The 25,817-nt window shown below is 37.7% G+C and overlaps 1 protein-coding gene across 2 annotated transcripts in view; it reads right to left on the reverse strand.

Moving 5' to 3' along the window:
- The window catches only part of RPAP2 (RNA polymerase II associated protein 2), a 38,937-nt gene that overhangs the window by 12,336 nt on the left and 784 nt on the right, over positions 1-25,817 (reverse strand). For both annotated transcript variants that reach the window (XM_034064260.1, XM_034064261.1), the window contains exons 2-11: positions 25,341-25,386; positions 24,224-24,338; positions 23,427-23,525; positions 22,313-22,378; positions 21,046-21,134; positions 19,246-19,281; positions 17,472-18,396; positions 17,081-17,175; positions 15,477-15,557; positions 8,415-8,483 (exon numbers count right to left, since the gene is read on the reverse strand). In XM_034064260.1, coding sequence (XP_033920151.1) covers positions 8,415-8,483; positions 15,477-15,557; positions 17,081-17,175; positions 17,472-18,396; positions 19,246-19,281; positions 21,046-21,134; positions 22,313-22,378; positions 23,427-23,525; positions 24,224-24,338; positions 25,341-25,386 — 1,621 coding nt within the window. The remainder of the gene's footprint in view (positions 1-8,414; positions 8,484-15,476; positions 15,558-17,080; positions 17,176-17,471; positions 18,397-19,245; positions 19,282-21,045; positions 21,135-22,312; positions 22,379-23,426; positions 23,526-24,223; positions 24,339-25,340; positions 25,387-25,817) is intronic.

A 25,817-nucleotide genomic window follows, 5' to 3' on the forward strand; every position in this document is an offset into this window, starting at 1 on the left:
GGGTAAATAAATTGTCAATACTTGACTTCATAAAACGTACTCACCTGTACTCAGTTACTGTGGAAACAATGATCATAAAATTGATCACAGTTTAGTTTCACAACTTTCTAACATCATTGTAACTTGATTATCTGCCTTTCAGTCCAATTCACAGACCAAGCACCTGGGATAATGCAGCTGAGTAAAGAGACATGCTAGGAATAGGCTTGCTTCCACTCTGTCCACAGGGTTTTTTTTTCTTCAGAAGTTAAACATAAGGATCTCAGTATTTTTCTACTTGCCTTTGCCAGTTTGGAAAACCAGTGCCAGTGCAGCTGTGGACCTCACAAAGTGAGAGTCTTAAAAATCCCCCAAAGTTAAAGATTTGTAAGCATTTTTTCCCAGACATCCAGCTCCCAGTAGAATTCAAAACCAACCAAACAAGAAACACTCCCCCCCCCGCTGCCAAGAAAACCCAAAACAACCCCCCACCTCCTTTTCTTGTTTAATTGCTTAATTTCCAGATCTATTACTGACTTGCTGATCTCCAGTAAATCACTGTCCTACCCTTAATCTCTACGTTACCCTCTCTATAACAGAGCACTATTAACACTGATTTGTGAAAGTATACCTAAAAAAGCAGAATACCTGATGAAGTCTGAACTGAATATGAAGAGCCACGTGAATCTCAGCTATTTTTTACCCTTTAAAAAACACCCTGGATACCTCATCTCACAAATACCGAGTTTTATGAAGAATGAGTTACAGCTGTTCAGTGTCATCTTCAAATGTTCAGACAGACAGATGGATAAAGAGGGTGGGAGAGAGGGATATATACAGCTTTAAGTGGGGTGTACATCAAAATGAAAATGTACAGAGATACCAACCCTCTAAATAATCAAGCATCCATATGGCTTTTCTACTGATGCTGGTTTTGCACCTAGCAGTATGAACTATACACACATACCTTTCCATACACTGGTTAGCTATGTTTGCTGCCAGCCAACTAAAACACACTTCTACTTTACAGAAGGAATGGGAAAAGAACATAATTTGCTGTTATAGAAATGACTGTTCCAATTTCTTTGTATTATGCCATGCAAAATTTCATGTTACTTTATGCTTATTTATACAACATTCTGATTAACCAGTGGCTGCCATCTTATCCCAAATATTTACTTTAATAATACATTTTGTATCAAAAGAGCCATCTGCCTCCTGATGCTAAATCCACCAGCTTGGATTGTCTGTAGATTCTGAGAGCTTCATCATAGCCCATTGCCAAGAGATGCACTTTATACATCATCTTGTCAGCGACATGGATTTCTTTCCTCTCTCTCTTCCCCAAAAAGGCTGTATTTTCTGTTTTCATAAACATGAAAGAAACACCTTTCAGAAATGACTGTACATTGTATTCACTGTTAACACCCCGTATCAGGCTCAGAACTTAATTTCCAGACTACATGAGACCACTGGGCGCCAAAATGTTTAGTATCTCAAGAAGTAGTAGAACAAATTTCCTTTGCACCAGATTCCTAAAGTACTAGGAAACCTTAAAGAGAGGAAGGATTAGGTCTTCACAGGATACTGCTCTTTCAGGGATTTTCTACAGCCACAGTTTTCCTGCTGTAGTGGTTCCAGAAGATTTAAGGAATACAATATTTCTACTTTGGGCACAATTCACTTCGGTACTAAAGAAGAATAGGACACACCACTTAATCTAGTAGAGGTGCCATTCTGACTCTGCATAGAACTAATCAAATTAATCCAGAACTCATGTTAAAAATTCTGTTGGTACAAAATACCTGAGGATCACGTGTTAGGAAGCCATAATTACCTTTCCATTGATGTGTACCAGAAATAACAAGCCAAATCAACACTGATTTTCATCTTAAAATGAAGTTTCCTGTAAGTCATACATGTGTCATACCCCCATTAATGTAGGCTGTTCTTTAGAAAGTTTACTAAGTTAGAACTCTGAAAATGAAAGATGCATGTGTGTGTCAAAGTCATGTTTTTCTTTTAACAGGTGGGTAATGTTTCATGATAAAAAATGTTTGCATTGAATGTATTAAGATTAATTATTAATAAGGACGCAAGTATATTTTCATAGGGCTACAGCTTCAGGATTCATTTGCAAAATGAACAGTTCGGTTTGCTCAGTGGATGAAGGTAAAATACATTTAGTTTAAAACTAAATTTAGTGCAGCTGTTAAGAGTATGGATTACTCACATCTGACTTTCAGCTTTCTATATTACCGTGTAACTGTACAACTTACTCTCTGCTATGACATGACTTCCAATGAGCAATGGTGTAAGCAGCAATTATGGAAGGAGGAAAACTCGGACACTACCAACAAAATCTTCTAAATATATACATTGTCAAGAACCTTAAGTTTAAACCAGTTATCTCATAGGGCTGGGCAATTCTATCTGCTCAATCATAATTGTGGCACAGAGTTCAACTGGACACAAACTCCACTGCTTGAGTTAGCTTCCCCCAGAGTCAATGTGATAAAGCAGTCTTCTGAAACCTAGCATGCTATCCTTCTGAGGGCTGAAACAGAAGCTGCAACAAAGATCTCTTGTTTACTCACACAAAAGGCTAAAATTAAAGTGGCAGAGGAAAGTACTTTCCCGACTACCAGAATCTTAATTCACAAGTGCATTTGGAATATAAAGTTCACAAGGGTGACTAAAGCAGAAGATTCAACATTATGCACACACAAAAGTATTTCTAGATCCTAACAAAAATTAGTCAGAACACCACCATCATGAAGGACAGTTTTTAACTAAAGCTGCCCTTTGCACACCAGCTCTGTACAACTTCAGTCTGAATGCTCACATACATTGCTGGGAAAATGCAAATTCCTCTCATTGGAGAGATTTTTGAGCCACTTGGCAGAAAGCCATGACCCTACTCTTCCCTTGCACTGAGCAGCAAAACGGGGAGATGCAGAAAAGACAGCTTCTTGAGCCAACCCTCCAACCCCATGCCTCAGAAGTCCAGGAGGCACAATGTGCTAAGGCTCCGCTCCTGCTGACAGGGTCAGGGACCCAACTGTAAAGGGGAACTAATGATCCTGGACTCATCTCAGAGCTCGCACTGGCCATTGCACATTACTACACAGCACATCCAAATCTCCCATTCAGAATGCTATCCACCAGAAATACTAGAGTGGGAAAAACCTGCAGCTGCATGTGCTGCAGTGAAATCCACAGTGATTTTTCCCTGCATAACAGCACTACAGCAACACACAAAAACCCACAGGGTTTTTTCTGTTTGTGGAAGGAGCAACACCTTCTTTGAAACTGCTAAGGTTTCTTCTTCTACTTTCTGCCTTATGAGTGACAAAGATATGCAATTAGAGTTAGCAGCAATTAATTCCAATTAGCAAAACTGCAAATCCCTCAGAATACTGTTCTATGTATGTTTCCTAAGTAGTACATGGAACATGCTAGGAGGAAGTAAAGTAATACCAATCTCCACAATACATCAAATATGCAGATTTGAGTATGCTTAGAAAGTGCTGATACGCAAGAACTGCTTAACAGAAAACCTATTTGACTTCACACTCACCAAATGACAACCTAAAATTAAGACAGAAAAAGGGAAAAATATATTTCTAAATTCTTTAATGTGTTAAGACAAAATTGCCTTTTTGCTGTTTCACACTGTAACTCTACAAATACGGACAAAACTATGACCATTCAAACACTCCTATAAAAGAAAGACTTCTTTGATTTTTAGTCCTGCAAACTCTGTTTCAAAATGGGCAATTGTTACAGTTCTAGCTTAACAATAAATGATTTTTCTCTGCTGAAAGCTGGACCCAATCTTCTATCACCAAACTTGTTATATAAAAGATCATCCAGCTGACTTGCATATGGTTTCTATAGGAAAGAGTAATTCTGCAAGTCTGATGAATATCCAGTATGTTATTTGTACATTGGATTTGCACATTTCATACATCCAGACATTTTCAGACAAGAACACAGCAGCAAAACTCCAAACATCTGAGCTCCTTTTAAAATAATTTAGACATTTCAGTGCTGAGCAATAGATGTGCTCTTGTGTGCAAAAAGGTAAAAATGCATTCTTGAACCCAAGATTCTCCAGTTCCTGAACTGTTATCTCCAAGAGAGTAAACCTCTAGAGTCCATCTCCACATGACACGTTTATCTAAAGTGGCTGCACACGTATAACGATGGCTTTTGTTTAGTGATCATGGTCATTTTGAGTTTGTTTAAATACTGCAGCCAAATGCTTATAAACTAATCCCAGAACATTTTGAAATGCTTCAAAGCTTTTAGCGGGGGGAACCTCTTGCATTGGCTGGGTAGATGCAGCTGACCACAGTTCACTGGAACCAGCCAGCCCACATAAGTAAGATGAAAGTAGACATTTCCTGAAAATATCTTGAAAGCTTTCCATTAGACTGTACCAGGGGTATACACTGAAAACAGCAAGTGCCCTTGCTTATATAGCAACCAGTCTTTCACTGCTCTCTTGAACCTCTGTATTTGTATCTATTTATCTGGGGGGAAACGATGCAACTTCTATATTCTAGTTTACAGTGCATTATACAGCAGCTATTACTGTAACAAAAAAATCCTACACATTGCACCAGGAAAACATAGAAAGCTACCATTGTCAATGTTATTTCAAATGACAAATAAATAAGACATTTCACCTACAGGTAATTTTAAAGAGGCACCCACTCCACTACGAGCATGAATGCAATTATTTGAACGTAATTCTCTGGCTGTCAAAGTGAACTGCAGGAAGCATTGCTGGATGGGCTGGTTATAAAGCCAGGAGTGCCTCAGGCTAGATTTTCAATAAAGGCTAAGACTAGCTGTTCATATTTTACATGATAACTTGATTGAATAAATCCAGCTGTTCACTAGGAACAGGGAATGCTCCACTGTTGTGATGTCCAACATTTTATACTTTGAGAAAGATAGTCCCACTATCTAGTTTCAAGCACTTTATTTCAAAGCAAAGAATTAGGAACCCTGGTTTCTTTAACAGTCAATAAACTCAAGGGCATGTGACTACTTTTAATAGCTTCTTGAGGACCAGCAGACTACAGAGGAAGCTTAGGTCTAAGTTAAGCACCAACATTAGATGTTACATGACTATCCAACATGCTGTATCCTACGAAGAATATGCACACTCCTATGAAAGGAAGACAGCATAATCATAACACGATACGAAGTATTAAACAGTGATGACGCTTGAAGTCAATACAGCAGTAATGATAATGGCTATTCTGCCCAGTAACATACCACAAAAAGGGCGAGGGCACTCAAGTGCACTGTGCAGTACACTGAGTGCTTAGCAGATGCCACGTACAAGGAGAAAGTGGCGAACCACAATATCGATTCACAAAATCGAGTGCAAGCAAAGTCCAATAGTTGCTACTTTAAAACAAAACAACCCTGCCCCTTCCATAAAAACCAAAAAACACTTGAGGTCTTCAGTTTCTTTGGAGGTATACCCTGAAATCCCATTCACACTCTGCCTTTGGTAGTCTCTGCTCTTATACCTCTGATACCTGTAATAAGGTCTTTCATCCTCCTGGAAGTGTTATCGTCTTCCAGAGTGTTACTTATGCTACTTCACTGTTTAGTGTTAGCAGTAAAATGTCCATCCTGTGTCTTGGATCAGGTCAAGGACTACGAATACACATTCTGAAAATGTTCTCCTCTTTCAGTAACAGAAGGTAGTAAAGAGCTATCTCCAACTGAGGCCCCATACAATTCTGCCATTTAAATGACTTTACATGTGCTGCAACATGCAGTAAAGAATCACAGAATCATTTAGGTTAAAAAGGACCTTTAAGACTGAGTCCAACTGTTAACCCAGCACAGCCAAGGCCACCAATAAACCATATCCCTAAGTGCTACACCTACATATCTTTTAAATCCCTCCAGGAATGGTAACTCCATCACTTGCCTGGGCAGCCTGTTCCACTGCTCAATAGTCTTTTCAGTTAAAGAATTTTTCCCAGTATCTAATCTAAACCTCACCAGGGCAAATTGAGGCTCTTGTCCTATAGCTTGTTACTTGTAGCAAGTTGGGTACCAGTGTTCTCAGCCAACTTCCTTTCAGGCAGTCCAGTAAGGTCTCCTTGGGCAGCCTCTTCTCCAGGCTAAATATCCCTAGTTCCCTCAGCCATTCCTCTTCAGACCTGTGCTCCAGACCCTTCACCAGCTTTGTTGCTCTTCTCTGAACACACTCCAGCACCTCAAAACTTACATGAAATCACTCATAAAGAAATAAGTAGCATAGTGCATACACTCTCATTATATCTAAGGGGAAGCCAGAGAAAACTTTAATAGAGTATAATTCTTTTTATGAACAATATTAGTAAGATATAACAGATTCATTGGCAGACTACAGGAGATAACAGCCACAATCTGAGGACGTCTGTGAAGGGTTGCCCAGATCCTCAGTAGCCTTTACCTGCACACTTCTAGCTTCCACTAAATACTCAAGTTTGATTAGAATTCCCAAATAGTTACATGATCTGTGTTTTATTAATCTTTCCAGAAATGATGCAACAGTCATCATCTTCTTAGAGCAATCTTAACACTCATTCTTACCCCATCTACATTCTTGCACATCCTTTCTTAAGAAGTAGCTGAGAGTTGTTAAAAATCTGAAGATCCTGAGGTTTCACAGACCTTACAAAAGCTGAAGTCAACAGGAGTTTTATCCATGATTTCACTAGAACAACAACAAAATCTACTCTATTTTAGGCTCAAATACAGTTCATTTGTTTAGGGTTGAGCCCTTGAGAGCAATCAGCATAAGCAGAGAACCAAGACCACTTGCTACTTGTATTACATTTTAAAGCAATTGTAAAGCAGTCATTAGGTATGTAAATATTTCAAGCTCATCATTTGCACAGACATCAGCAACATATTTCAACTTCTGACCAAGAGTCACCATTTCCTTAACTGTACAGAGATTACCTGAAAAATTCATAAGATCTGTTTCACAAATTACCAATTCAACCATAAGAATATATGGTAAAAATGACAAAAGATTTGTTCTTATAGTTGATAAAAAATTCATGCCAAGGCATTCAAGTAAAGTTACTTTCTGTGTTCTGATTTAATGAATCATTTGAGCGGTATCTGGCTGGGTGACACAGATGTAAGGCTCGCTGAAGCCTGCTCTAATGCCTGCTGGTATAGTCTTCCTTGGGACAGTAAAGCCAGAACAATGTGTCAGACTGAAGTAATATCAAGGAAAGTAAGTGCAGTACTGGGGATGCTACGAGGTTGGCCCACAACTCTTCTTGACCTGTGAATGTCTGTAAATATGTCTCTGTCCTACAGGCTCCAGTGACCCAGGAAGCCCAAAAGCAGCAGCAGCAGTGTGGTAATAAACAGCCTCTGGAATAAAGATTTATGCAATCTTGTAATTCAAGCTGAAAGACATACAAAGATTGCTTGATGGTTTAACCCTAGTAAAAGCCAGGGCCTGACACTGTGTGAAACCACCAGTAATTGCTTAAAAGGTGAACTCATGTTAAATGTTTAAAATGGATTTGTGAGAAAACTGTCTGGTTTACAGTTTATATCTTTAATTTCAGAAAAGTGAATGAATTTGGAAAATATAAATTAAGGAAGTTACTTAATGCATATTGCTATAGCTTTCATATATCATGCCTCTATATAAACATTGACTGACATTATAATAAAATCAGACTTCCTGTTAGGAAACCCCTTGGAAAGAATTTATTTCTATAGTAAGTACAACAAAGCTAAGGAGGACTATAGGCACTGTAGTATCATAATCTTAAGAAATAAAACTAATCCTTATAAAAATAAAACACCGGGTCCCAATATTCCTTTCAGATACTGGGGAGTTGCTAAAAAAAGCTTTCCTCTCTCAAATAAGTTTGTTAGAATATTCAAACATATGTAGAAGCAAACATGGAAGTAGTATTTCCATACTATGGAAATAATTCGCCTTTAATTTGTGAAAGTAAAATCTTTGAAGAAATTAAAAGTAAAATAAGAAATTAAATTAAAAGCGTGGCAGTTATGTCAACTCCAAATAACACAACACAATCCAAATAATACATATCATTTTGTCCTGCTGTAACAAAGAATGTCTGTCAGCAGCAAATGTGAGAGTAAAGAATATTCCTCCTTCATCCATCAACCCTCTTTAAAAACCACTAAACCTTAACTGTTTTTTAACATGACATCAAGTTTGTTCATAGTTAACATGCTGTTGCAAGTGGTACAAACCTGGTTTCTCAAGAGAAAATACAGATCATTTACATGAAAAACCATTTCTGTTGGTTTCCCACTTAAAGAAAAGTTTCCCTCCTTTTACCTGAAACTTACATCTTGTCTTGGTAGGCTAAAGCAGTTACATATGAGAATGTTTGACATTAAATGGTACTTACACAGATAACAAAACAATAGCAATTAGAGTCCATTCAGGCATTTTGTGAATAATGTTTCTGTTTGTTAATCTGAAAAATAATAAGAAGAGAAAAAGTATCAGAACATTTCAAAATGAAAATAAGCAGAATTGTAACTGCTGAATTTTGATTTAAGCCTACAATTAAAAGACTTAATACACCTAGTTATGATGTGCCATTTACAGCTGTAGCTGAGCAATTCACAGTTTTCAAGCTTCTTTCTCTCTCACACTTTAACCTGTAAGGGAGGAACTGCAGAATTCCCAATATGTCTCTTTTTTTGATGTAAAAGTGGGATGGGGAAAACTGAACAGAAGCTAATTCTTTAAATTAGCTCACAAATAGTCCTGACTGCTGTGAGGACTCATCTCTCACTCATACCCACTGGGAAGTTATCAGGCCCTGTACAAGTGCTTATGAAAATATGAGCCTTCTTACACTCATAGGTTCCCCCTATTGGCTCCAGATCCAGATTTGCTGTAAAAGCTAATATGGATTTTTTATGACACTGGAGAAAATCCTCTGATGATTCTTGATTTTAAAACGGAAAGTCGGAATTACTACTATGCAATGGGAGCCAGTGCAGATATAAGAGCAAGAAAAGTAGGTTTGAATAAATAACCAGATGGGTCCTCAACAAAAGCACTGCTGTGTTTTATACCTGCATTTGGCTGAACTTTGTAGTAAAATAGATATTTAAGTCAAATGTTAATGTGACTTAAAACAATTCATGTGTGAGTTGCTATCACTGAATTTAGGCATGACTTGTAGCATTCAAGACAAGCAATTCCATGGCAGTCACAGCTAAAAGCGAAGCTGTGGCTATGTGGGCACCCAAAAAGGGCAGATGCATTCATTTTGTTTAGACACATGGCAACATCCAACAGAAGTACCTATGGGCAAGTGCCTCCCTCTGTTCACTTCCTTCTTGCTCCAGGCTTCTCTCATAAACAGCCTTGTATAAATTCAGATCACGAGTGAAGCTGCCCTGTCATCGATAACACATCTACAGGCACTGGTGAACATGGGAGGCTGCTTAAAATTAAAAACATGGCAACAAATTCACATCCAGGTTTTTTTTTTTTTTTTTTTACATTTTTAATTTCTTTGGGCAAATATCTAGTTACCAAAATAGTCTTCAAAAGTGGGAAAAGCATTTGTACTTCCCATTGCTGAAATTCACATTCTGCTAACAAATTCCCCCAATTATATTTAAAATGGCCATTAAAAATGCATTTATGATTAAGAAGCTTGATAGGATCATTCTGCATTTCTGTATTTCGTAATATTAAAAATTAACAAAACTAATTTTTATTAAGGATAGAATCATAGAATCATTTTGGTTGGAAAAGACTTTAAGATCATAAAGTCCAATGATAGGAATGATCAAAGTTGTATTACACTAGTTTTCCTCTCAACTCCCCAAGTTTTCCAACCAAAATAAGGCTTTGAAGCAATGATTACTCAAGCAGTGTCTCAAGAGCTTGAGTTTTGTTAAATAATGAAAAGACCTGTTTTGTACTATATGTACAAAAATTGTCAAAGATAACAAAAATAATCTGTATTTACTGAATCTTTTGGCTATAGTTTGATGTGACAAGATTCATGTTTACCAATTACTGTTTGAAATAGCTTAATGGCATTAGCTGGCAACAAAGCTTCCACCTGGTAAACTGTACCATTTTCTAGCTATAGAACAAGAGACAAAACAAAGGCTGAATATCTTAACTCAGTACTGATGACAGTGATAAACACTACCAAGAAATGCCTGATGGAATCATCTTGACAGGCAATTCATACATAACATTCCAGTTGTTCTGCTGTGGTGAGACACAATGGAAAAGACAGCTCCGAGCCACGTGGGAGAACTCTGGCAAACAGAGAAAGTAGCTTTATTTCAGTGCTCTACAAGGAGTTAGTATTGATTAGAGCATAGGAAGGTGTCATTCTTGTACACAACCTGAGAGGTGCAGTTATTTGTGTCAATTAACTCTTATTCAATGTTAGTATTGATTAGCAAGGTCTGAACACTAGTCATTGCCATCAATATGCTGTTTATGAAGAAGGTAGTCAAAAGACAGATAACCATCAGGATATGGCAGTATGGATCTGCTGATGTATTACTGCCACTGGGCTGCATGAACAGTCAGGCTTCCACAAGAAGTAATATTTAGTACAACACCTGCCCTAAAACACTTGTGCACATCTCAGGCTGATCAGACTAGAGCTAGCAACCTACAGGTGTGAAGCCTGAAATAAAAAGGAGCAGTGGAAGGGCAGTCACTTTCAAAAACAAGCTGTGTGTCAACACCAAGGCCTCTGAAGAGCAAAGCTTTCAGAAAACATGGAAGTGCAAGTCCTCTGTAAAAACGGTTCATTAATTCTTTGTCTTGCCTCCAGGAAAAAACTGCTATTTCAGAACAATCCATGAAAGAGAGGTCACTAGATTTCTGTCATAAACATACAATGTGGAAATGTTAAAACTGTCCAAAACTTTGTGTACATGACTGAAGTCTTGCAGTGAAATGTTTTCTGTTAAAGAGTTTGGCTGAATTCTCCCTCACCTACTCAAAGAAAGGAAACAATATGCAACATTTCAAAACAGCATCTTTACTTTCTTGGCCTCTGTAGGGCAGGACAGGTAAACCACAGAAGCTGGATAATCCCAAATAGCTGTGTGGGTCTCTTAATTGCTAGTCTGTGGGTGTTGTGGTTCACCCCCATAAAATGTATAAAAATTCCATCCCAAATGACCTTCCAATAGCTGACTAGCACCCAGCCTGCAAAGAAAGTGAACTCTGAAACAGAAGAGTATCACTAATAGTAATTGTAGCAATACAGAAGTGTCCAAAGTAACCTGCAAATAAAAAAAAAGTAAACCCAAAATAGAATCATAGAATGCCAGGTTGGAAGGGACCTCCAGGATCATGTGGTCCAATCTTAGCAAAGCACAGAATCATAGAATGGTCTGGGTTCAAAAGGACCTTATTATCTCATTCCAACCCTCCTGCCATGGGCAGGGATGCCTCACACAAAACCATGTTGCTCAAGGCTCTGTCCAACCTGGAACTGACCTAGATTAGATGGCCCAGCACCCTGTCCAGCCAAAAAAGTCAGAAAAAGAGCATACACAACTGGTTCTACTTCTTTTACTGTAGTTGTCTTCCTGTTTAACTGCTGTCAGATGCCAGTTTTGCTAGCACAACTCCATTAGCAAAGAATGACCTGATTTGTAAAGACTGCCTGCTGTGGCAGCAGATTTAAGCACATCCCTAAGTGCCTTGTGCAAGAACATGGACATAGACCATAAGAAACTTGAAGTTATGAGAAAGAAACTCAGCAATACAGGAGCTCACCACCCTTTCCTCAGCAGGATTACATTTCCTGGGATTTATAGGAAATAATAACAGGAACACTGTCTAATGGAGAATAGGAGATAAGACACCAGGATTATTATGCTAAATAGTTATGGCTGAACAGGTATCATCAGGTAGTATGAACAAGATGCAAGAAAATGTAACTGTTAATATATTATTTTAAAAGTGTTTTTTTCTTTATACCTGTTTATAAATTATAGTCTTAGAATGTTATTTCCTTTTCTAAAAGTTTATCCTCACAATAGAATATACTTACCATCTATGAATCTATGATTAACAAGTTGCCATAAATTTGACTAATAACTAGCACCAATGAGTTACTGGTACTTAATGTACATGTGCTGATAAGCCATCCATGCTTGCCATCTTTCAGTTTTGCCCAGCTGGGTTCTTACACTGGGTGAAAAACACATTTCTCAAATGGAGATGTTCTTTATTTCCTTTTACAATTGATGTTTGCTGCGAAGTGAAGTCATCAGCATCTTTGTAAATGAAGCAGCTTTTTTGTTCAGGTAGCCAGATCCCCAGGTGTAGGCATATTTAACTTCAGTTCAAGAATGTGACCTGTTAAGTTTGGCTGTTTGACTGTTCTACAAGGTAGCAAGCTGTCTCCATGGGATTAGGACTTAAAGCTGTGACTTCGGTACCTCAGCTACCTACAATTTTTCCACAACTTGCACTAAGATGAATGAAATTATCTAACCCAGGTCAGGAAAGGCAAATACTAAAGCATATGTTGTTTTTCTTTAGGCTTCAACTAGACCAGTTTAACCATAAAACCCAGCTCTTCTACCCCCTTATTTACATACAGTAGTATCATTTAGTTTGGTAACAGCCAACAAAAATGTGCTACTTTTAACTTCAGGATCTCTTTAAGAGAGGGCCATTTACCTGAGAAAAGGTCATTAGAAAAGGACTTGAAACCCAGAACCTAAAATTCCACTCAACACAAGGAATAGTTAAAAACCTATTAATCAGTGTATACACTAGATAACATACACTCATGATGCACATTTAAAAGCTAACAGATTGTCTTGGAAACTAGGTAAGGCAAAGTTATAATAAAAAGTCTTGAACACATCTTTAAGAAAGAGCTATCATATTCATTGATAAGAGTTCAATGTCAATGATAAGCTCCATAAAAGGAACTAAAAATACTTGGAATCATAAGAAACAGATGACATTATTTTCAATATGAAATAGTATGTTTTAACCCCCTCTGCCAAAACCACACATTAACAGTAATTTCTACATAAATAGACGATTTTCTCATGATCTTTTAACAAAGAGCCCTTACACACTCAGGAGAATTATTTGACATCTCAGTTTTCATAACAAAAGCTTACAGGCACTGAGGGACTTTGTTTAGGAAGAGCTCTAACCATTCTAAAATGTCTCCTGAGATGCCTCTAGTGTGTTTCCCAGCAGTGGTGATTGAATAAAATGCTACCCAAAGGAGGCTGACCTGCAAGCGTTCCTTTAAAAACCAATGGAGCTGAAAATCGTTGTTGCTTAGTTCACCACATGCTCTTTTACCCTTCTTCAGCTAAGGTACTACAGCCATGTGTTTTATCTCCTACCTCTTTGGCAAGTTCTTCAGCCTGAAATATTTCCAGTGGAAAAAGCAGGGAAGAGCAGTAGCATTTATCAGTCATTAAGCATTTTACCCACATTAATGGAGAAAGCAGCATTTAAGTTTCTATACCCTGCAAACATAAACCCTGTTTAACATTTATCCCAGGACCCCTGCCAAAGCATACAACCTAAAAATCAGAGAGACCACTCATACCAGGTAAATTTAAACCTACCTACAGAACTAGAGATTTAAACATATGCCTTCATCTTAATATCCATGAGCTAGCTTCTGTTTATCAGACCCTTCTGGATCAGAAATGCAAGGAGAAAGAGCCCAAAGCTTTAGTGGCTTTCCTATTTCCTGTATTTTTGTTTTGCTTTACTATCAGTGACTGTAAAGCTCCATTTGTTTTGAGAGAAAGACGTATAAAGGCACTTGCAAATTCTTGTGTAGTGCCCACAGTTGATTGAACTGTTCCCTTCCCAAAATGCTGAATTACTATTAAATTTATATGGAATCTTCACAGTAAGAGAGCCCCAAGAACTTGCTACCATTACCTTCAACTTACTTCCTAACAGAAAAAACTTCAGCTCACAAAGTGCTATCTTAGGGATCAGAAATGGATCAGGGAAGACTTTTAAAATACAATTATTGGTACATGAACCAGGAATCGGGGTCAAAGTCCAAATTAACTAGATCTCATTCAATGCTGTAAGTCCACAAATGTATATAAGTATATTTAAGTTTTTAAAAAGTCCATTTTGACTCTGAGGCTCTTTTGCTATAAGCCACTTTTAAAACATCATATTCAGGCCACATTGTCTTTCCATAGCAAAAATTATTTAATATAGAGGTTCTGGTTTTGAGAACCTCCAGGAATTACTACATAATAAATCATACAAAAGTAGACAGAGAGACCAAATGCAGATTTTCCAGTTCGAATCCATAAGCTAAAGTAACTGTTAAGCATTTAGCAGAGCAACAAAACTATTTGAAGTCACCAAGATCTTATTCAAATAGTAGTGATATGTATTTATACACACAGAGTATATACATGCTGCTCCAATATAGCCCAAAATATCTTCTCTGGTTTCAGTGTTGTTGTTAAAATAAAAAGTTAATCACATCTTAAAAGACTTCAAGTACAGAATCAAGTTCAAACACTGACAAGTCTTTTAGAGATCATGCAGAGAGCCACCAGAAAGGAAAAGAGTATCTTCCATAGCAAGGAATTGCACATTTAGACATGTGTTTTAGTGTTGTCCTACCAGATGTCAGATAAATCATAAGCAATCAGGTAGAGATGGGTTTCTATGCACCAAAACAAAAACCACATGAATGAGTTATGGATAACTTCCATGCAAACCTCTTGCAAGTTGGAGATTTGTGGGGAAATTTTCAAGAGTGACAATGTACACAGAGTTGGCAACTGTTGTTGCTCCTTTTCCTGACAATACTTCAAGATGCAGGACGTAATCCAGGTCCAAGTTATGAGACCTACATCTTAAGGAAAACCTAAAATTGCTCAGAAAAGTTACCACCATGCTGTTTTCCCTCCCTCTTGATACCAGTGTTTCCAAATACTGCCTTTACTGCTTCCAACTGAACCAGAAACTTCAGCTGTGGTGCTAGAAGTGTCCACTAGATCTACTTCCCCTTGAAATCAGGAAGGGGACAGGCCAAACCAGACCTTCTTCGTGGCACTAGAATAGAAGTTAGTGGTAACAATTATGAATCCATTTAGACCAGCTGTAGGGAGCCAGAGCAAAAGAAAGCAACAGATCTCAGAAACTCACGCTTAATAGGAGGTGACGAGGTAGCAGAACTTTCAAAAGACTCACCACCGTCCTCCAGAGACCACTGGCCTAGTTTTTAGAAACCTACAAATACTCCTGGTGACCTAGCCACTGTTAGAAACAGGGAAAGGCCTGACTTGTAACTCCATAGGGAATGTGACATTAACTACATGAACACACAGCTAGAAAAGGGCAAATCTGCAATGGGGCTCTCTCAGTGTCTAAATCACAAACATTCAACAGCATGTTTAATTAATCAAGCAAAAAGAATCTCCAAATAAAGACCAATACTCACCGGAAAGTTTTGACAAGGTTTTTTAGCTCTGTGTAAATATCACCTGGAGTAATCTGAAGAGGGCCCAAAACTGCAGGCAGTCTGGAAGGCAAAAGACTTTTAGTCAATATACACTTTCTTCTTTCTTATTTCTTCTCAAGGAGGCCTTCCACCAAAGCTCAGCAAAGTTAATCAGAGATGGACTTTTGTGCAGCAGATGAGGCCAGTGATTTACATTTCAGATTCCTCTGAGTGGTCTTTAGGCAATACCTTCACTTTATAATAGCTTGTTTTTAAAAATAAGAATTTCTAGTTCAGTGTGAACATGAAGAACAACTAAACATAGTTTTACATGTACACTCTTATTAACTTCATGTTTCTGTTCTGACAAAACATCCTTACAAAAAAAATCAAAGTGTCTACATTATGAGGATTAGACATCAAAGTGTCATAAATGTTTCAAATATTTATATTTATTTGGTTTAAAACTGACAAAAGGGAACTGCATGTCTAAATGAGGTCTGCACAGAGAATATATCAGCTAACTGCAGGCTCACATGGCTGCAACAAGAGCAACATTCCATAAGCCTTACAGTTGAAATCAAGATAATAGTAAGGTCATCAGAAGATTCTTTTTTAAAAAAGAAGACTACAGACTGCCTCCCTGTTTGACTGTGTCTAACACTGATACAGCACACAACAAACCACACGTGCTGTTTAACTAGTTGTCAGTATCCCCAAATGCTGGAAATAACATGCATTGGTTTTCACATTCAGGATTAAACTTTTGCCTCTGTTTACTTGTTTAATAGTTATTATCCTCTTGCATTTGAATACCCAGTTATTTATATGCATACAATGCATCAACACTGCTGAAGAATCAAGACTTCGATTCATCTTTCTATCACTGCTTGTTTTACAAAAACTGAACACAGGGCTCTTGGGATGTTGGACAATCTCATATTCCCATTCACCTCATCTCAACACACCAATAAATCATTGCTTTACCACAACAAAGATTGTCTCTCTGACTGGAGTGTGACAGGACTACTGCATGGTGTGATATTTAAAACAACCAACTAAAGAAATGAATAATCAAGAATAAAACCTTCAAAGATGAAAAAACTCATTCTGTCTTTCTTATCCTCTATTCATCAAGTACCAGACTTGTAAGTTCAACAGAAATTTTGCCAGAGGCTGAAAATGACTGACAAACTTGGGGAAAACTTCGAAGGTGCCGAGAAACTGCCTTACCAGTCCTGTGACACTGACAGAAAGGTCAGAGAGCCACCTTACCTGAAGCATGGTTTGATTCCACGTCTGTGGCTCATCCACACTTTTTGCAGGTAGAGAGACACAGAATGGAGTGTTTTAGCAAAATCTAATTTGTCTGCTAACACAAACTACAAGCATAGAAAAGCCAAATGCCTGTAACAACTGACCTTTCTAGCTGTATTACAGATGACTGTCTCAGAAATAAGTTCTTTAGGGCAGTAACAGGTTTAAGTTGTGGCTAAAGTCACCTAGAAAAAGCCAGAATGTCCTTGCGTCGTGTTTGTTACGTAAAATGATGATGAATGAGCAGCAACTTCAGCTTGACACTCACCAAAGTAAAGGATACTTACGCTTTTCTCAGTTTTTCAAGGACAATTCTCTTTCTAATCTGCATTTGTGCATTTGAATCAACAAGTGGGAAGGTGAGATCTTCCTGCTGATCATCCTGTATAAGACAAAAAACTTTAACAGCTATAACATAGTATTTCAAAGTCAATGCATCGAAACAGTCAAAGCTTAACAATAAATGCTTAAACATAACAAAACTCTTATCCCTGAATAGAAAAAAAACCCCAACCCAAACACAGAAAAACAACACAAAAACTTAATGGAGAGAAGCTTGCTTAATCTGACCCAACATACAGTGGGCTAACCTACATTTCCCCTTACCTGTGCTAAATACTTATATACTTACAATGGCAGAAACAAACTGCCTCAACATTATTTCAACAGGACACTTACTTCACCTTTGCTTGGATGTTCCTCTGCTTGTGCACTTGTCTCTGCCTCTTCAGCCAAGATACACTTTCCTTTATAGAACTCTTTTACTCGGAGTTGTAGGAACTCTGTTTCTTCTTTTAACTTTTCATAACTAGGCACTGGCTTAACTATTCCACCCGGGCCTGTGAAAGGTAACGAATAGTTCAAACTGTTTTCAGACTCCCCTACAGCGCCAGCATTAAGATCATCATCTGCATCTAAGTCATCCTCATCAAGTTCTCCATTTTCCCGGTTGGCAGATGCTATGCTCTCTGAAGAACATAAAGAACTGTAGTTTGGGCCATAGAGAAATTTCAAAGTCTCCTCAGTTCTCCATTCTGTAAGTGTCTGCTTAAGCATTTGTAACAAACTGCCCTTGGAATTAACTGGATGCCTCAGTTCTGGTGCTCTAAGTTCCTTTGACTTAGCTAGTGTTCTTTTAAGATGTTCTGCACCTCTTTTGCTCACACCTAGATAAACTATCTGTGAACCACAGGTATTTTCACAGTTTTGTGAAGTACTTGGTTTCCCTGGAGTAGCACGTGTTGACGGTGTTGCAGTTATTTCATTATGACCAGAGCAAGCATGCTTTTCTTCCTGAGCATCTAATTTACAATTAGCTAGTCGTTCAACGCTTTCTACCACATCTGAGTCTTCAGTCTTAGGGCTGGAACATACTTTCTGAGTGGTCTTCTTCTTGAGGATGCTGTTCCTGTGAAGCTGCTGTGCAATACTGGCTGAATTTGACTGACTTCCTGGTAGGACAGAAGAAACAAATTCTTGTTCAGTATCACTACTGCTGTCACTGGCTTTGTCTTGAGAAGTAGATTCACATGGATTATGGTTTTCAATGTCGGATGCTTTAATTATCTCATCACGTATTTTCACTTCTTCTCCAGACTGTCCACTGTAACAGAAAACACAAGCCATCAATGAAATAAGAAAGGGTGTTACCTGCTTTTCATTCTTGTATTAGATAAATAAAGCATTTTTCTCTTAAAGCAGAAGGGAAGCTTTAAGAATCATAGCTGCTCTTCTAAAAGCCTTCTTGAACTCAAGACTTGTGATGTTTTGCAATCAAGATGACAAATATAGACACCATTTAGATAAGAGAGTTCTCAGTTGCTTATTGGCTGTTAGAAAAGGAACAGAAATAAAGGTATTACTGAAGACAACAGAATAATGTATGACTTAGCACAAAGAATATTGCAATTCTAAAATGAAGATGGGTGCCTTAGCATATATAGGAATACACTACCCTAAAATCAGGGGGAGAAGCAGAGCTGCTTTCAACATATATAAGTTTGCCACCTAATGGCCATGTGTTGCAAAAGAAAGCAAACAACAAAAAAAAAATCACAGTACACAGCAAGGTACAGAGACATGACAGAGTAGCATGATTTTAGCTGACATGGATGTTTTAGATTAAGAAGCATAGAAGCTTTCATCACATATAATTGGTACCATTTTCTTTATAAAGAATAGATGGTATAAAATATGCAAAGTACAAACAGTGAATTTGTTTCAGATTTCAACAGGCTCAATTAAGACATAGAGGCCGAGAGCAGCTGTACGCTAAATCATACATATCAAATATGCTAGTTTAGAATCACAAAGGAAAAAACCCACCATTGTGTAGGTTCTAATAAGGTCTTTTGTATAACACAGGAAATCAAAGATTCCCCTTTCACCTGATTCGATACTAATATTTCTAACTAGAAGTGCCTATAACAGAAAAAAATATTGTTCAGTGTACCTCTGTCCCTTCTTCAGCAGCTCTATGTCTGGTGGTCTGCAAAAAGAAGACACAGAATGAAGATTTTCCTGATAAATCAATGCTCTTTAAATAAACATTAATACATGGAATACGTAGTTGAGGTTGGAAGGGATATCCAAGGATCTTCTAATCCAACACCCCCTTTTCAAATCAGGGTTAGTGAGAGCAGGTTTATACATAACTGTTTACAGAGCATGACATATGCCTGCAGCATGATGCTGTTACATTAAAGAACATTTAATAGAACCAGCAAGTCACACAAATGTTAGTCAGGAAGGACCTCTAGAAGTCTCTAGTCTGACCTCTGCAATTGTCACCAGCACTAGACTAGGTCATCCACAAATCTCGAAAACCCCGAAGATGGAGATTTCAAAACACTGCTGAGTATCCTGTTTCATTCCACCATAACCTTGGTGCAGCTTTTTCCCCCCAGTGTTCAACTTGTACCATTCATGCAGTAATTTGTGGATGTCACCCCTTGCTAAGTTTTCTGCCATCAATCAAGCATAATTTGGCTCTGTAATCTTCGCAACTTCTCTTCAAGTAGTTGCAGACTGCTTTCAGATCACTGTTTGGTCTCTTAAACGAAGTAAACATGCCAAGATCTTCATAGGTCACAAAGTTTCTATAAGAAAAACAATCCTGGGATATTTACAGGAAAATGCTCCCAATTAATGTAGAAAAATATGAATATTCAGGGTACCTTTAATTATTTAAAAGTTTACTTTGTAAAAATTAGGCTCTCAGGTTACCCTGCCTTAAGAAAATAGAGTTCAAAGGTTTCCAGAAACTCTAAGAAACATTACTAAACCAATTCTGATGGGTTTCTTTCCAAAGCTCTACTTGCAGTTAATCTGCTTCAACTCAGTTATGAGGTAGCATCACAATGCTGTTAATTTTATACAATGCTAAAAGTCAAAATCCTAACCTGCTTGTCCTACAAATGAAAGAAAGCCTTTTAAACACACACTAAATGCAAGTCAATGCACTAAAAAAACCAAAGCACAAAAATCCTGGTAAACTCACCTAAACATTCAATTAAGAGACTAGTTTTACCAACTAAAACACCTCAGATCACATAAGGCTCCTCTAAACAATTCTCTCATTGATCAGATACTGATTCAGATGAGTGATCCGAACTGTAAAAACAAGCTCAAGCATATAATTTCAGCTAGCTTCTTTTGTTGAAAACCAGGAGACTATCAAAATTAGTGCTTTAGAGAACAAAAGCAGAATAAATTCAGCTGAACATTCTCTTGACAAGTACTTATTGTTAAACAGTGACACCCATTGGCTCAATTCATTATTTGCAAGCCTGTGTTTCCTACCCTGGGAACATGGGCTGCATCACCCTGTTCCAACATGTGTACTGACGTTTCAACAGGAAATGGGCAATTTGAAGTTTAGACAGGATAAGGAATGTCTTCATGTTATAGTCTGCTCTGAGGTGCAAGCATTCAAACTCTAACCTTCAGACCAACAAGTGCTGTGTTAAAATTGGAAAATCTCTTGTAACAGTGTAAGATGAATTCATACATTATATGATTTGGAAAAACATGTCATGTCTACTAAATAGTCACAAGTAGCACTGAGTCATGTCACTTACTGTAACCAATATGGCAACAACACTAAAAATCAACACCATGCTAAGCTGTTAACATCAGTTACCTCTAGTTCAGCCCAATTATTCTGATGCACTGCAGCTAGGCAATAAGCATTGCAGCTTGGTCAGAGAAAATATTCTCAAAAGGAGCAATGGATGTAGAAGGTTATACTTACTTTTCTTCCTCTCGCATCCATACTGGACTTTGGGAAATCTGAGCTTCAAAATATTTGGATGCTTTATAGCAAAAGTTGCTGCAAAAGCACTGGAAATGAAAGAAAGCAAGAAAACATTACTAAAGACAACTTCAGAACTCATAGAAAGGTAGAAAAGTAATTGATTCTTTTATGCCTGTAAAATTAAGTATCAATTCACATTTCTTTTTAAGCCTCTGACCAGGCTTTATCTGAGAAGCCAAACCTATCAAATAGGTCCACCCCACTCCCCACAAGCTGCTTTTAGCTTCTTATTTTTTCCCTGCTTTCCTGCTTTCTGTGCTTTTATTCCAAACTGAGAAGCAAAAAAGTGTTGATGTCTACATGACAATAATTAAAAAAGCACCCAAACTTGTTCAAAGAACAATTCCTAAGCCAACAAAATGGTCATAAAGCTTAAAAGTCATGCAATTAAATTCAGGTAGTTAATGATGAAAATGTTGGTTAGCAACAGAACTTTGATATTTTGCAGTGCTCAGAAAAATACCTTAAGTATTGCAGCATCTTTGAAAAATAAACTTACACATCAGGGAACAAGACAAAACATCCCACTTTTTTTGAGTCTTGCCTGGTAGATTGAAAAACCAATTCCCGTGATGTTGTGTATCCCAGAGTTGTAATCAGAGGAAAGAAATATGTACTAGTGACACAGAAGAAATTTCTTCTGGAGCTAGAAACATTTCTCCTACAGTTCAGTGTCTTAACACATATAAGTGACCGAGTGTCCTGTGAGCAGGCAAAGAAGACTTTTAGGTAACCATGAATGAATATGGTTCAAGAAAGAGACAGACTTCATGAAGACATACGTTTTATGCTGAAAAGTTCTCAAAAAAAGAACCCTAAAGGTAGTCACACTAAGGAATGCATGAGATGGAACTTGTATCACAATACTGCAAACCAGTGGATGAGAAGGATGTCCACTTCGACCCTAGTAAAGCTCATTGACTGCAGTGGAGAAAAACAGAGAACACTTCTTCACAGAAGTCTTTAACTGATCAGCTGCACCACATTCAAACCAAGTACAAATTTCAATTTATGTTTAAACTTAGAAAACATGTGGGGTTTTGTCTTTCCAAAGAGAACAACTAGAAACTGAAATGCATGAAAATCATTTTCCCAAGAATCCCACTCGCTCAAAATCAAGCCACTACATGAATGCTGTTACAAAACAGCATTTCTGATGCTGAGACAATATCAAATACATTTTAGAAGTAACTTGCTTCCATACCTTTCTTTCCGTGATGTCATAAACTCTGTTTGTTTTTGTTGAAATTCTGTACTTCTGTTTCAGCACCTAAACAAAAAATGCTTTCATTAGCAAGACTATTGCTTTCACCATGACATTACAGAAAACTTCATTCCTAACTCATCTATTTTAATATGTAACAGGTTCTGTTTTAACTGAATTGCATACCACAACCACTTTTTCCTCTCAGTCCTTTTGATATTTTACCTTCTCAGATGTTAAGACTCTCAGAATCACAGAATTGTTATGGTTGGAATAGCAATTTTTCTTTAATCATTTACATCTCACCATCAGTAGAGGACAACTTCAGATCTACAAGAGACCTAGCACCAAACACTGGAGATGCTTTGTAGGAAATTTACTCACGTGTAAGTGTTGAGCAATTACAGACTGGTCCTTCTTTAAGCCATACCTATTTATACACATGTAAGACTACTATCAGAGACCCCCACCACTACCCACACAAACCTAGAAAGCAACTTAAAATGTAATGTAATTTCCCGGTGAACTTCTGTGGAGGCATAAGAAGTCCAAACCAGCAAAATTTTTCCCACTTAAGTAGTTTTTTTTCAGAGCATCAGGTGTAACATAACTGGTATTCCATCACAGGCTATCTAACTGGACTCTGACTTTTGCTTGAGCTCTGACTTACCAAACCTAAATAAGCGTGATTACAATTCTGACACAGGAAACATACACTTTTAGAGCAGATGTATATGCATTAACACAGTAATATCCCTGTGTTGTATTATTTTTTCACTTCAATCCTTCTCACATATGTGGTTACACTGAAGGAACATAATTAGAAAGTTTCTGCATGCACAAAGGATGGACATGGAGCCATACCTCATTCATCTTTATTACTGTCAAAGTAGATGCTGATTCTGTCATATACTAATGGTTGTCAACTGATCAAATGTTACCTCTTACTTCAAAAGGATTATACTGAAATGGAATGATATGATGCCTGGCCCATTAGTTGACAGTATTTTAATCTATGTTTAATATTGTCAGTTGAAAATTAACAAGAAAATGCAAGAGAATAAAAACTGTGAAGAGATTCTTATGGTAGCAGCATTAAGAAAAAGCAACTTACATTTTCCAGTTTATTTTGACATAGGGGATAACCACACAGTTTGATGATAGACCGTTCATCAACAATGTCTTTATAGTGAGATGGAGTAATATATTTTCCCTAAAATGACAAGGGAATAGTTCAACAACAGATACTGGGAAATCTGCACTTTTTGTACTTGAAACATCTTGTAAGCAAGTAAATATTTTAATTTTGTAACAGTTACCTACACAGTTTAATAAACAACACTTAGAACCTATACAGTAAAAACAGTAACAAGGTAAACAGGGAAAGAAGACGGACATGGGCGCTTCTTACATATACAAGATCTTCATAATTTTGTCTCTAGTGTGGCACCTACTTCAATAATTTTCTTTGATTTATATGGCTTTTTACTCCTATTTACAACCTTAACAGAAGCAATCATCATACCATTCCCGCAAAACTGTGTTGCTTAACAAGCTGTGGAGCATTACAGACACTTTGTCTAAATTCACAGATGATGTGATAATAGACCTAAACTTTTATACTTCGTCTATCAGCCCAGAACCACAAAGGCATCAACAAAGACTGTGTTATTAAAGTGAGGATTAATAAATGAATGGTCCTGCAAAACTAGGACATGTTTTCACCATAGAGCCCTTGGAAATAAGGCAATCAGCAGCAGCAGAACCCTTAAAATAAGGCAATCATCATCAGAGCTGATGAGAGGGAATAAGTGGTTCGTCTATTTTAAACTGCAGTAAATCATTCCAAGAACTTAAATAAGTAAATCTGAACACAAAAATACAGAACAGTATGAAACTTGCAACACCTACACAATTCAGAAGGAACTCTTCAGTAATGCTCTCTTCCAGGAGCTGTTCAACAATATTCAACGCCTTTTTTTCAAATTCAATCTTCTTTCTCACAGCAGCCTCCAGAGCTGCTTTCCTGTAACAGAACAGACACAGAGGGCAGACTTCATTAACAATTCTCCCATTGTACCTTTATCTTTCTGAAATACAGTAGCTTACATTTTTCTGCATCACACCATGTTGGGCAAACAAAGCAAAAGTACAAAGTGATGCACAAATAATTCTGGAGTAACCACAAAGGAGTTTCCAATCCTGGTTTGCTTTATTTCCACATGGTCAGGAAAAGCATTGATTCTTTTTGCATTTCATTATTGACATACAAGGTTACACAACTTTTCTTGCAGGAGAGGGAAACACAGGACTGACAGCACGAAGAGTCTGCGATGAACAACTTAGGGAGTGCTGTCAGGAGAATGGGAGCTGGATGAAACATAAAGAGCAGGAAGAAAAAAGGCCTGGAACAAGACTAAGTGTGAGGGTACAAAGTAAGGGAAGGAATAAAACTAATAAATCCTACTTCAGTAGATTTCTTGAGTGCTCCTTAGTCTTGCCACTACTCTGTTACCAGCAAACACCCAGAAAACAACAATTTCTGCTTGATCTCCATTTGGTAGTGCTTTCCAAGGAAGCAGTCAATGAACAGGCAACTCTGCTGTCTTAACCAACAGAGGTTTATGCTGGAAATCTACCTCTGTTATAGAACCAAGTGAATATTCAGGTAAATGTCCATGGCAAAAAGTGTTTTTTCTTCTCAAGTTTGGTTTTAAAGTGAATAAAGAAAAACAGCAGATATGCAGAGAAGCGATGATGACAAAAAGCAAGCACTACAGACTAAGGAAATACAATTGTGAAGATTAGAGTCATAAACTATTAGCGTATTATCCAAGGTATGTATGTGCATGCTGTTAGAAGTTACACAGCATCACTCCAAACAAGCCTGCAAGATGGGGATGCTGGCAATTGTCTGAAGTTAGCCATGGTACTCTGAGAAAGCAAAAACTCATGTGAGGCAGAGAATGAGATTTCAAACTAGGGCAAATTAACATGAATGCCACAAATTATTAGTTAGAAATTATACCTTTGAGCAGCATCTTCATTCTTCAGAGCATCTGGATTCTTATTTCCTAGAAAACAAATATACAAGCATAGTAATACAGAAGTGAGTGTACTTTTTTAACAGTGGAAAATCGTGGAACCTGAAAAATATTATACCTCTAAACAGTAAGCATAATCACAAGAATTGCTTAGAAACTTGCTTTTGTGGCTGAGTGACCTCAGTAATCATTCAGCAACCAGTTGGACATGCTTTCCATAAGTTTGAGGCCAGACAGGCCCAGCTCTCTTCATACTCTCACTCATCATGTTCTGCATATAGTTGGAAAGCTAAAGGAAAAGTAATTCTGACAGTAACTTTCTGCCAGTCACACTCACCCTGGTTCTCCGCTCACCTCTGCAGGCTGCCCTAAAGCTCTGCCTGCCCTGACGTGCATACTGACATGGGGGACGAGGGCAGTGGCTCCCTTCAGACAAGGAACATAGTGAGGGACAACAACCA

The sequence above is a fragment of the Melopsittacus undulatus genome, chromosome 6 (genome assembly GCF_012275295.1).
Source record: "Melopsittacus undulatus isolate bMelUnd1 chromosome 6, bMelUnd1.mat.Z, whole genome shotgun sequence".
Taxonomy (NCBI): domain Eukaryota; kingdom Metazoa; phylum Chordata; class Aves; order Psittaciformes; family Psittaculidae; genus Melopsittacus; species Melopsittacus undulatus.